Raw genomic sequence first — 13260 nt, forward strand, 5'->3', positions numbered from 1 at the left:
CTCAGACCACGCACATTTTGGTAGTATACTCGAGGACAAATTACACGTTTTTTGAATTCATTGGCTGATTCGCACTTACAATTTTAGGCACACCACCAATATATCTAATTGTCTTACTCTCGCCCGCGTCTTGAAGCTCTCTGAGATGAGCTCTTAGATTCATCAAGTACTTTCGTTGTTTCGGTGTTTGATCTTGATAGATTTTTGCTGGTCCAGTGTACTTCCCCTTATTGCGTAGTACCAGTATCGCTTCTTGTTTTGAAGAAAATGAAACACACAGAGGCCTGGGTTGACCATGTTTCTTCACTCCCAATCTTCTAACTTTATAACTCGGCTCCAAACTGGGCAAGATAGTATGAAGAACATCGTTAACAAGATCCTTATCCGAAACGTCGTTACTATCCGAATGTTCCGGTTCATCTAGAGAAAACATAATGATATTCGAAGCTCGACTTTCTCGTTCCGCGATCTCGGCGAACAGATCCTCCTCGGCCAGCGATACTCCATCACTGGCACGCCGCTCCACATTTTCGAGTCCGTCAATCCTCTCAGCCAGTTTCTGCATATCCTCTCTTATAATTCCAATGTCGGCCTTAAGAGATTCTACTATCTCTCTCCGAAAAATGGCAAATTCAGACCTTATCAGCTCGCGAATCTTATTGATAGCCGAACCAGAGAGACCGGCATCCGCCGGACAGGCCGTACAATCTAGAAATTTTCCATTCAGATACGGATGCCCAGTACGAGGGATGCACGCTGGATGAGAAGCAATGCCACACTTAATGCAGACAACAGGCTTTGCCACAATCGTGTTGCAACCTTTACACACTTTTCTATTATCGGACATGATGATTTAAAATGTATCGAGCAAATACAAAAATACAAATTATGTCTGTTAATTAATGTTCTGTTAAATTCTGGGTATTTTTTCTTCCGTTTCGTGCATGCAGAGAATTTGGAACATCTTCAAAAAGTTACATCAAAGTCAACCGACAAATATCCATACATTCCGACAAAATCCATTCTACCGCGATACCAAGTTTTTTGGATCGCCGCCAGCATCGGCCGGCGACTCTTCGGGAATTCGAAATTTTCCGCATTGCGAGATGAGGGTTGCATCCGCGAGCGGGTGAGTACGTGCGTCTGGGCTGCTTTGCAATTAAAATGCATCCCACCGACGCCCGTGTCGCCGCTTGTAGATTCCGTAAGGCGAGACGAGCTTTTTGACATCCCAACGTATCTCGAACCGAGTGGGACGGATCCCTCCAACGAACCGTTTCAAATCATACAGAGCGTCATCACGAGATCTCTTTCCCACCAGAGAGGCTTTTTTCTCTGCACTGTGCACCTGAATACAACATCCTAACCATCGCTTCTTTGAAATCGGGATAATTGTTGCTTCACGCCCGAGTTCCTCGTAATGGATACGCGGATGACATCTGACTGCACAGAGAACGGGATAAAAAGATCGATCGTAATTCCCTTCCCCCCTTAAGAATCTGTCAGGACAAAGCGGCGACTCTCCGACACGTTCCCACGCGATTAGCAGCGGACGAGAACCCGAGGAAGGAGGAACACAATCCTTACGGAGCAAGCAGCAAAAAAGAGTACCAGCGATAAATTCGCAAGACGGACGACGAACGGTCGTGTCATGGAATCAGTTGTCGAGGGCGCGAGGGTGAGTGTCGCCCTGCCAATAAAGGCAATCTGCCATCCGCCAATTCGGATTTCGTCGCGCGACAAGCGCGAATTGAGATTCCTGCCTGCTTTGAAATTCCAAACCGCCGTCTTACGTCGAAAGGGAAGATCCAGACGGCCAAAGCGATACGATCGCGTGCGTGTATAACGCCGTAGAGCCAGAGCGGAAAGCGGAGTAGTCCCGATGATCGGATTTTGCGATCTTTGACCAGCTCGACTGATACCGCCTTCTTGCTCTTCATGCATAAGTGGAATATACCGCGCATCTCTTCTATGTCGATACAGTTCGACTAGGAATCAGAAAGGTCAGCTCGACAGCAAGACCACTTCACCCTCGTCGTTCAATGTGCTCTTACATTTGAAATCTGTGTGTGTGAAGTTGGCGTATCATTTCGCGGAAAATCATTAATTATTGAGAGTTCTGGCTCCCTTTTTAATAGTTCTAGAGTTCCTGATAGGTTAAACACATAGTTCTGGCCATTAAAGCGACAAAATCGCATAGTGCAAAGTGAGACGCCAACTTCACGCAGCGTCTCACTTTGTCCTGCGATAGTTTCCGCCATAATTCCAGCTAGATTTTAAGAGATCTGCAGTTCTACATGAGTTCTAGAAAGAGTTCTAGCGAAAAACATTTTTTTTCATCTTTTTATAATTATTAAAGCAAAAAAATGTTTAAGGGAATGACGGCTGGTTCATTTCAGAGAGTTCTGTGCTTTATGAAATATTTCTCGTGTAGTTCTGAACATATTTAACCATTTTCCAAAGAGTTCTGAATGCAAACATTAACAATTATTTAATAAAACATTTTTATCGTCCGAGAAAGACGTATCTACGGAGATATATGTGAGACGCTGGTCGATTTTCGAGAGTTCTGCTTATTCTAAAACAGTTCTCGTATAGTTCGGGACACGTACAATGCCTTTCCAAAGAGTTCTGACAGGAACAACGATTAGAAAATTTTTTAAAAACTTATTTCACCCGAAGAGTGGACGTTTTCGACTTTACCAGTGGACGCTGGCCGAAATGTCGGAGTTCTGGCTTTCCTAAAATACTTTTCGTATAATTCCACACGTAATTATGAATTTCCTAAAGAGTGCTATGCACCAGCGACATTGCACAATTTTTTAAAAAATTAAAACTGCTCGAAAAGTGAACTTTCAAACAGAAAAGTTGAGACGCTGGCCGAAATTTCGGAGTTCTGGCTTTCTTAAAATACTTTTATAGTTCCTCACGTACTTATGATTTTTCTAGAGAGTGCTATGTATGAGAGGTGCATAGAACTCTTTAGGAAATTCATAAGTATCTTCGGAACTATACGAAAAATATTTTAGGAAGCCAGAACTCCGACAGTTCGGCCAGCGTCTCACTGGTAAAGTCGAAAACGTTCACTCTTCGGATGAAATAATTTTTTAAAAAATTTTCTAATCGTTGTTCCTGTCAGAACTCTTTGGAAAGGCATTGTACATGTCCCAAACTATACGAGAACTGTTTTAGAATAAGCAGAACTCTCGAAAATCAACCAGCGTCTCACTGGTAAAGTCGAAAACGTCCACTCTTTGGGCGAAATAATTTTTTAAAAAATTTTCTAATCGTTGTTCCTGTCAGAACTCTTTGGAAAGGCATTGTACATGTCCCGAACTATACGAGAACTGTTTTAGAATAAGCAGAACTCTCGAAAATCAACCAGCGTCTCACTGGTAAAGTCGAAAACGTCCACTCTTTGGGCGAAATAATTTTTTAAAAAATTTTCTAATCGTTGTTCCTGTCAGAACTCTTTGGAAAGGCATTGTACATGTCCCGAACTATACGAGAACTGTTTTAGAATAAGCAGAACTCTCGAAAATCAACCAGCGTCTCGCATATATCTCCGTAGATACGTCTTTCTCGGACGATAAAAATTTTTTATTAAATAATTGTTACTGTTTGTGTTCGGAGAAATATTAGGTGTATTATTCTCGTAAGCTTACGGCATTCCCGCACGCTTCGCTCTTCTCCTCGCTTGTTATCGACGCATGTTTTTCAAGTTGCTATCGAGTCGATTTCGACTACCATACCGAGTCAGGATCGGTCGCTAACACGCGATCGAGTTCTGTAGTTCGACAGTCCCCTCACGAGTAGGGTCGCGCATTATTGTATTACGCTCCAACAATAAAGTCAAGTTCAATTAGTTTGCAACTTTTTAGTTACCTAATTTTAACCCGCCAGTCCACCTAACTAACAAGAACATTTTTGTGAGAACAGTTTGCATTCAGAACTCTTTGGAAAATGGTTAAATATGTTCAGAACTACACGAGAAATATTTCATAAAGCACAGAACTCTCTGAAATTAACCAGTCGTCATTCCCTTAAACATTTTTTTGCTTTAATAATTATAAAAAGATGAAAAAAAATGTTTTTCGCTAGAACTCTTTCTAGAACTCATGTAGAACTGTAGATCTTTTAAAATCTAGCTGGAATTATGGCGGAAACTGTCGCAGGACAAAGTGAGACGCTGCGTGAAGTTGGCGTCTCACTTTGCACTATGCGATTTTGTCGCTTTAATGGCCAGAACTATGTGTTTAACCTATCAGGAACTCTAGAACTATTAAAAAGGGAGCCAGAACTCTTAATAATTAATGATTTTCCGCGAAATGATACGCCAGCTTCACACACACTTGAAATCTTTGCTTTGATATTGCTTTCGTTAACAATTCTGCATTCAACGTTTCGCGAGGAAACATTGAAAATCAATAATGTTAATTGTTATCAAACGGATCAGTAATTCACGGGAGGGTACATATCTCTTGCATATTTTACCAATTTATCCAAATTAATCGCTAATCTATTATTAAAACAATAAGCTCTAATCGCATTCGATAACTCCAGGATATTAATACAGATACTGCGATAATGATAATAATAATTACATTAACAATGGCAAATAATAATAATAAAGCAAAATCAAACATAAATGCGCTCTGTTTGTTGTATCATCGATAAATTATTTACAGCTATTAGAACCGTATATTATATATAGTAGAGTAAGATATATTAAAATGGATATTAAAATACAGCGTTCTTTATACAAATGTAAATATGAGTATCAATGTTAAGCTAATTTTATTGCAGCAATTATTTTATCTTTTTGTAAATATTTGTGAAAATAAAATTACGCTACACATATAACAATGCTATATAATATCTGAAATATAATAATTTAATCTAGACAACTCGTATGATAAAAAAAAATATTACTTTTATAAAAGTATTCTATAAGATAATACATGTAAAAGATAATACTCACTTGTTCCACCCAAACATTTGTCGTCATGATCTGGTTCTTCAAGTTCTGAAAAAGAAAACAGAGGGAAGGATGAGCGTCTCGGATCTCCAGAAGGCGTTATCCTACTTCGGCTGTTTCTGGTTACTCAAAGACGGATTTATTGGCTTTTCGAGACACTAGAGTGATACTAGAGAATGAGGAGAAAGATATAAGAGGCTCTCGGCGCTCGAAAATCCCAATAAATCATTCCAACGTCGAGCACATCCACTTTTCGACGCTGAAATCGGAGATACAGTTTGTCTCCTGCGACGAACGATGCAGGAGACTCTCTCTACCCTGAGGTCTCTTAACTTTCGTGCGATCGAACTATTCGTAACACGAAGGATCTCTGTGCCCGAGTACTCGACGACGAAGAGCGGCCTCGCGGCGCGGTTCCCTTTAAGCTGCAGGGAGACAATGGTCGTTATCTGGTCCTCGCATGCGGGTCAATAGATTCCCTGATCGCGCCAATAGAAACGTCAACGAACATTACAGCAGTTACAGTCGCGCATTGAGCCGTCTCGATATCAGTAATCATTGGCAAGCGTAGTCGAATCTAGCGGCCACCGCCGCGGCCGAGCATCTAGCAGTAATGGAGCGCGATAATGCTGACAGCGAGTAAGGCTTCGTCAGGGTAGTAAGTGTCAGCCTGAGGGTGGACGTACAGCTACAGCAGAGGACGAGCGACCGTCCTCTGTAACCGTGTCGGATCGCGCGGCTATGTTAACGTGCACGTTAATGTCCCGCGCGATAACCGTAGTTACGATCCCCACAATCAGTCGCGTCGTCGTCAATAGTCATCTCGTCGAGTTTCACGTCGGATGTTGGAGATCGTCCACCGCGCACGGTTACGGCCAAGTCGGTTTATCTCGGAGGATACTTAGGCTCGCGAGTCTCTCGCAAATCCGCGACATCTCGAAAACTTGGCCGAATATTGCGAACTAATTGGATAAGATTTAATTGAATCCTAAACTTTCACGATTTGTTAACGTAATTAACGCTACAGTTAATTAGCGAGCGATTCGGCACGAAGTAGTCATTGTAGAGATGAATAACAATTCACCGAGAATATAAAATACGCACGCGCGCACACACACACATATATGCACTTATCGTCGTTGAAATGAGCGCGAATAAATCCTGCAAGAAAGTTGCGAATGGTTGCGAGAGCTGTGCGACTGAAATAATCGGTAGCGTTAAATTAAATAAAACGACGGCGTTATTTTCAGCGCGACGGTGTGTACTTCGAGATTAATGGTGGTGGTTATCATCTGTACGAGCGGTGCCGGTTTACGCGTCGGTTTAAAGTTTGCCACACAAGCGTATCATTAGCAATTATCGCGAGGTATCCGAGGCACGAGGAGGGCGCGCTAAACGTAACTCGTTACGTTCGTGTGATCAGATATATCAACGATCGTCCGTCGCGTTTCCACGGGGCGTCGCGTAATAGCTAAGTGATAATAACAGGAGCTCGTGAACGTGAGCACGGTTACGATTTCGTACTCAACCATATTAATGTCCCAGATACGGGATTGCGTTTCTGGAAGCGCGACAAGTGAATATCGTAACCGCAGCGGTAATTACGGTTACCGAATCGGACGTATCGTTGCGTGCTTAAACGTTGCGCACGCATTGTTATTATAATGCGGTAGCGCTTCTAGTGCGATTATCTTAGATAATAACAGTCTGCCGACACGAAAAGCAAGAGCATTATCTATAATGTATCTATAATAATTTTCACAAAAGTCGAAAGTAAATTGCTTTTAGTTCGCGGTCGAATTAAATGTCGGTTCGTATTTGCGCCACTTTGCGGCTTGCTTAATTTCCACTGCAGAAGCTATTGACATTTTTATTAGCAGAAAATGGATTTCAAGTAACTCCTGTGCGCTCCTCCTGTGTGTAGATTTTATTGCTAGTAAAAGAAAAGAAGTAGAAGTTCTTTTTCTCCGGAAGACGCATAAAGGTTTGATAGCTCGGCACCTCGGCAAACGAACTAACGCTAAATGCAATAAGTTTTCTTTAAATCCTCACGAGCCTCTTCTTTTGTAGGCGCTTCAGTGCAAAGCGTAATGTGCCATTTATCGCCGTGAAAAATCACGACGCCGCGCTTTACGGTCTCAAAACGGCGGGTGTTAACGTCACGCTTAACTACAGCACATAACAATACCGTGGAACTTACTTTACGAGAATCGGAAGTAATCGATGCACTCTCATCGCGCCGACAGAAAACGCGTTGGTTACTCGTGCGAACGATGTAAATATCGATGTAGTGTCGGAAACGTAATGTTTGCGCTGTCTTCGGGGGAAATTACAGACATGTGGCATCGTCGGGCTTTAATCGATGCACAAAGCGTAATTAAATATTGAGAGTCCATCAACAATACAATAACGTGAATTCCTGGTGGTACGGCAGCGCGAGTATATCTCGCGTTATTAAACGCACAAATGCATCAGAAACTTTATAAATGTGTTTTGCAAGCGTTACTCTTGTGATGCATCGATTTTGATAAGGAAAGAGATATTGCAGTTAATTTGTATGGTTTAACGTAATGCGATACATCGCTCAACGAAACCGGAGTATCGTAAAGAGTGACATAAATCGAGATGCAAAGCCATACGGAACTTATCGTTGGATCTTCCACAATCGTCAGTAAGGTATTGTTAGTTCGGAGTTCGCATTTAAATGGGAATTATGCGCATACCAATAAGAAGTTTTACGAGTGTACAAGGTTTATCGCCGGAACTATTCTCGCGAATAAATTACATAATTCCATCGCGAGTGCAAATACGGGTGCTCAAAAATTTATGTCGCCCAATCGTCCGTTATTATAACGGTCAAATAAACGCATGATGTATTTCGCTCAATGTTGGAAATAAAATATTTTTATCAAATGTTTATCCTTCTACGTGGGCTCCATTATATGTTGCATTATTTTTTGAGTAAATACACAAATATGCGCACTCAAATAATGAACAGAATCACACTCGTGTTCCATATTTTATTGAGCAAGCTGCTTTCGGCTGATGCCTCTATGAGATTTCGTTATTTATCATATTACGCTGTGTAATTATTACATTTTGCAATATATGCATTAGTTACGCGTCATAATCTTCCAGTTGTAATATGTCCAATTATTGAATTCATATATAAATATTTATTCACTCGAAGCCAAACGTGTGTTACGTTTAATTACCGAGCAAGTATCGTTAAGAAAAGAAAACAAGATAAAACGGAAATGTCGGTAGAAAAGTCCTTCGGGACTTACATAATCTCAAACTTCCGGAACTCGCGATTTAATTTAAATGCATAATAATGCTGGCGAGAATCAATGTTCTACGATCTATGCAAATTAAATTGCAGCTGTTCTGATGACCGGTGTGAACCTGGCACCTGACTTTAACGAAATGAAAATTTTCGCGCATATTTCGTTTTTACCTCGTTTGTACCTGTTTGTACCATCGTTCGTTTCGTTTATACCTCAACAGTTTAAAAGTTATAAGGGGTCAAACAATAGCCAGCACCCGACTAAAAGATATCCGAATTTTAGTAATGCCATTCGAAAGAGCATCGTTTGCACCTTCAGGAACCGTCGTTTAAATCGTTTGTACCTCAACGGAACTGGAAATACAAACCTTTAAAAATTTGAAAAAAACGTCCAAGAGGTATCTTCGTAAATTTTTGAGATATCGCAAAATGCCCAACGCCATTCGAAGAAGCATAGTTTCTACCCATTTGTACCTCCGTTCAAATCGTTTGTACCTCAAAGGGACCGGAAGTACAGGCTCTTCAAAAAAACCTTCCAAGAGGTACTTTCGCCAATTTTCGAGATATTCGAAAACGGCCAACGGCGATCGAAAGAGCTCGGATAGCGCCTGTTTGTACCTGCGTTCAAATCGTTTGTACCTCAAAGGAACCGGAAGTACAGCATTTTCAAAGTAAAATAAATAGTTGTTCGTACCTTCGTCGTTTGTAGAGATATCCGAAAATGCCCAACGCCATTCGAAGGAGCATAGTTTCTACCCATTTGTACCTCCGTTCAAATCGTTTGTACCTCAAAGGAACCGGAAGTACAGGCTCTTTAAAAAACGTCCAAGAGGTACTTTCGTCAATTTTCGAGATATTCGAAAACGGCCAACGGCGGTCGAAAGAGCTCGGATAGCGCCTGTTTCTACCTGTGTTCAAATCGTTTGTACCTCAAAGGAACCGGAAGTACAGCATTTTCAAAGTAAAATAAATAGTTGTTCGTACCTTCGTCGTTTGTAGAGATATCCGAAAATGCCCAACGCCATTCGAAGAAGCATAGTTTCTACTCGTTTGTACCTCCTTTCAAATCCTTCGAATGGCGTTGGGCAATTTTGGATATCTCTACAAACAATGGAGGTACGAACAACCATTTGTTTTACTTTGAAAATGCTGTACTTCCAGTTCCTGTGAGGTACAAACGATTTGAACGGGGTACAAACAGGCGCTATCCGAGCTCTTTCGACCGCCGTTGGCCGTTTTCGAATATCTCGAAAATTGGCGAAAGTACCTCTTGGACGTTTTTTGAAGAGCCTGTACTTCCGGTCCCTTTGAGGTACAAAAGATTTGAACGGAGGTACAAACGGGTAGAAACTATGCTCCTTCGAATGGCGTTGGGCATTTTCGGATATCTCTACAAACAACGGAGGTACGAACAACTATTTGTTTTACTTTGAAAATGCTGTACTTCCGGTTCCTTTGAGGTACAAACGATTTGAACGGAGGTACAAACGGGTGCTAATCGAGCTCTTTCGAATGCCGTTGGCCGTTTTCGAATATCTCGAAAATTGGCGAAAGTACCTCTTGGACGTTTTTTGAAGAGCCTGTACTTCCGGTCCCTTTGAGGTACAAAAGATTTGAACGGAGGTACAAACGGGTAGAAACTATGCTCCTTCGAATGGCGTTGGGCATTTTCGGATATCTCTACAAACAACGGAGGTACGAACAACTATTTGTTTTACTTTGAAAATGCTGTACTTCCGGTTCCTTTGAGGTACAAACGATTTGAACGGAGGTACAAACGGGTGCTAATCGAGCTCTTTCGAATGCCGTTGGCCGTTTTCGAATATCTCGAAAATTGGCGAAAGTACCTCTTGGACGTTTTTTGAAGAGCCTGTACTTCCGGTCCCTTTGAGGTACAAAAGATTTGAACGGAGGTACAAACGGGTAGAAACTATGCTCCTTCGAATGGCGTTGGGCATTTTCGGATATCTCTACAAACAACGGAGGTACGAACAACTATTTGTTTTACTTTGAAAATGCTGTACTTCTGGTTCCTTTGAGGTACAAACGATTTGAACGGAGGTACAAACGGGTGCTAATCGAGCTCTTTCGAATGCCGTTGGCCATTTTGCGATATCTCAAAAATTTACGAAGATACCTCTTGGACGTTTTTTTCAAATTTTTAAAAGTTTGTATTTCCGGTTCCGTTGAGGTACAAACGATTTAAACGACGGTTCCTGAAGGTACAAACGATGCTCTTTCGAATGGCATTATTAAAATTCGGATATCTTTTAGTCGGGTGCTGGCTATTTTTTGACTCCTTATAACTTTTAAACTGTTGAGGTACAAACGAAACGAACGATGGTACAAACAGATACAAACGAGGTACAAACGAAATATGCGCGAAAATTTTCATTTCGTTAAAGTCAGGTGCCAGGTTCACACCGGTGTTCTGATGTCGTTTATTTACATCTGAAATTCTTCATGGAATTAATTTTACCCGATGTAAAGTGCGCGCACGTTACTGCGGATTCTGCGTCTCGATCCTGCGTAGGTCTTCGCAACCCTTAACCTTCGATCGCGACTCACACGCCTACACACGATAGTAGATCCGAGCGAATGCGTCAGCGGAAACTTTCCGAAATGAAACTGGGAAGTTTGCGTGAATGGCTCGAAACGATCGTTGCATGCCGCGCGCGATCGAGCTGCACGACAAAATCCGTAAGAAAGTTACGTAGGTAACTGCGTATTCCTGTCGATTTAATCGCGCAAGAGGTATGGGAAAGAGGGAAGAAACTCACGGAATGCGCTCGCTTTTGATGAAGCAAGAAATGCACTCGTATCGAGACATCGTAGAGAGACCGTAAAAATATGGGATTTCTCCGTTACGAAGTTTCAAACAGTGCTCTCAAAGAATGTTACTCTCTTCTGCTCCCTTCGTGAGATACGTTCTTGATCTTCGATGGGGGCAACGATGCTCTTCCTTGAAAATGCACAAGCAGGCGATTGGGAAGACATTGCTAGGTGCGTTTCGCGTGTCTCCTTTCAATCTGCTCGAAAAATCAGCTGAAATCTTTACTGTTATCTCCGGAAGAGGAAGGTCCAACGAAAGAAGAAAGGACGCAGGAAGTGGTAAAACGTAAAACCGTACGGGCGTTATCCTGAAATGACGTGCGCGCATATAAGCGAACTTTACGAGGCGCGTAAGAGATCAATCTGGAATTTAATACTTGGGAGCTCTTAATATCTCATAAAAAGATTTCGCTGTGCAAGCGTAAGTGTTTTTCTAGCTTTCGAGTCCCTGTAGGCGTGTTAAAAGTGCATTCCGCGTACACATTTTCAAAATATTTTCAAGATATTTGATCCTTTTTTCCGCGAGGAAACAAATTTGCGAGTTTTTAACGCAATGCAATAATGCGTTTATTGCTCTCTTTCGTCCTCTTCCTCTCTCTCTCTCTCTCTCGCTATATTTTGAATAATATATCTGGTACGCGTTATTACAGAACGAGAAGCGAAAACGCAGCCGACCGTAGAAAGTTCATTACAAAAATTTTACGAACTTTGCTTATCAAGCGGCATAGTTTCGTCGGCATTTATCGAGCGTGTGTTATACCCGGCGTCCACTCGCGAAAGTCAGCGCAGCTGCTCTCCTTTTTAAGCGGATTAAGGCGCGATTACGCTGAAAATTAACCGGCATCCAAATAAATTTCTGTTAATCCACCGATTATAGATGGGATAAACGCTGTCATACGTGAACGTCCGGCCGAAATCCAGTGCGGACGTTTCCCGAGATGCAGCTCGGTATCATCCAGATCTTTTAGCTCATACGATTCTATTTTCTGACGAAGCGTGTTTGCCGACTGGCGGGCGTAGCAGCCAGAATTCGAAGAGCGAATCGAGATAAGCAGCATAAAATCTTCGAAGCTTTTCGACTGACCTGGGAGAGAGAGAGAAAAAGGTAAAAAGTTGTAGGTTGAAAAAGCGTTTGAATTTTTCGAGTGTCCTCTCCGGGAACGACGATGCTCTCCTGCTGACTGCGAAGCTTTTCCCGTTCGTATCGTGCGGCTCGTACAGGAAGAACTCGCGACAACAGCGACGAGTGGCGATACCTCTTAAAGCAATATTGATTTCGGCTACTCTCGAGCCGAGTAACTACAGATGCACGTCCGAAAGATATAAATAAACCCCTGAATCGCAAACCCAATAATACGTATCGACGCCGTTTGCTTTGTCGCGCGTTAGCTGACCGCTCAAGTCGAACACCAACGTCAGCCGTCGCCATGAAAAAAAGAAAAAAAAAGAGATATGATAGTGAGCCGATGTGACTCTTTTCTTTATTGGCAATCGCCGCGCGGTGACTGGCAGTAACCGTTACACACAAAAACACCAATTCATATTTCATGCCTCGCGTGCCACAAAGGGAATTTGCTTCGTCGCGTAATCCGGTTTTACGTTGCGCCGTTCGCCCGATTATTAACATCGTTTATCAACTCTACCGACACGTCATTGTATTCGCATTTATCCACACGCCGCACATCTCTTTAATAACCAATACCGCTGCGCGAAAACAATTTTACACCGGCCGTTTGCCCCCATGGATCGGCGGTGATGATGTATCGTTCGTATGTATCGTCATCGAGCCGAACATATGCTGTATCCTCTCTCGTATCTTTAAAAAGCACATCGAATGATCATTCGACCCATTTCTCAAGTTTTTTTTTTAGTATATTACTTTAATGCAGTGTGATGGAAGTAGTCACCTTCTCCCACGTATAATGCCATTCATAGCTTCATTCTCTCTCTCTCTCTCTCTCTCTCTCTCTCTCTAGCGATTCTTGTCGCAATTTTAATTATTTATCGTTGACATATTTTACTCCGCACGATGAAACGATAAACATTTTGGTGTCCTCATAACATTTTAGTTTTATTTGTCAATTGAGTTTACTGTGTTTTAACAAAACATGTAAACTGACGCGAAAAATATACACGTATATCGATAAAGTTAATTCGAGTAACG

The 13260-nt window shown here is 41.9% G+C and overlaps 1 protein-coding gene across 1 annotated transcript in view; it reads right to left on the reverse strand.

Annotated features, from left to right (window-relative positions):
• LOC105281430 (acetylcholine receptor subunit alpha-like 1) overlaps positions 1-13260 on the reverse strand; it is a 116326-nt gene that overhangs the window by 32817 nt on the left and 70249 nt on the right. Inside the window, exon 3 of the mRNA XM_011342684.2 lies at positions 4982-5026. Within this exon, the coding sequence (XP_011340986.1) occupies positions 4982-5026 (45 nt within the window). The remainder of the gene's footprint in view (positions 1-4981; positions 5027-13260) is intronic.

This window comes from Ooceraea biroi, chromosome 6 (genome assembly GCF_003672135.1).
Source record: "Ooceraea biroi isolate clonal line C1 chromosome 6, Obir_v5.4, whole genome shotgun sequence".
In the NCBI taxonomy this organism is placed as follows: Eukaryota; Metazoa; Arthropoda; class Insecta; order Hymenoptera; family Formicidae; genus Ooceraea; species Ooceraea biroi.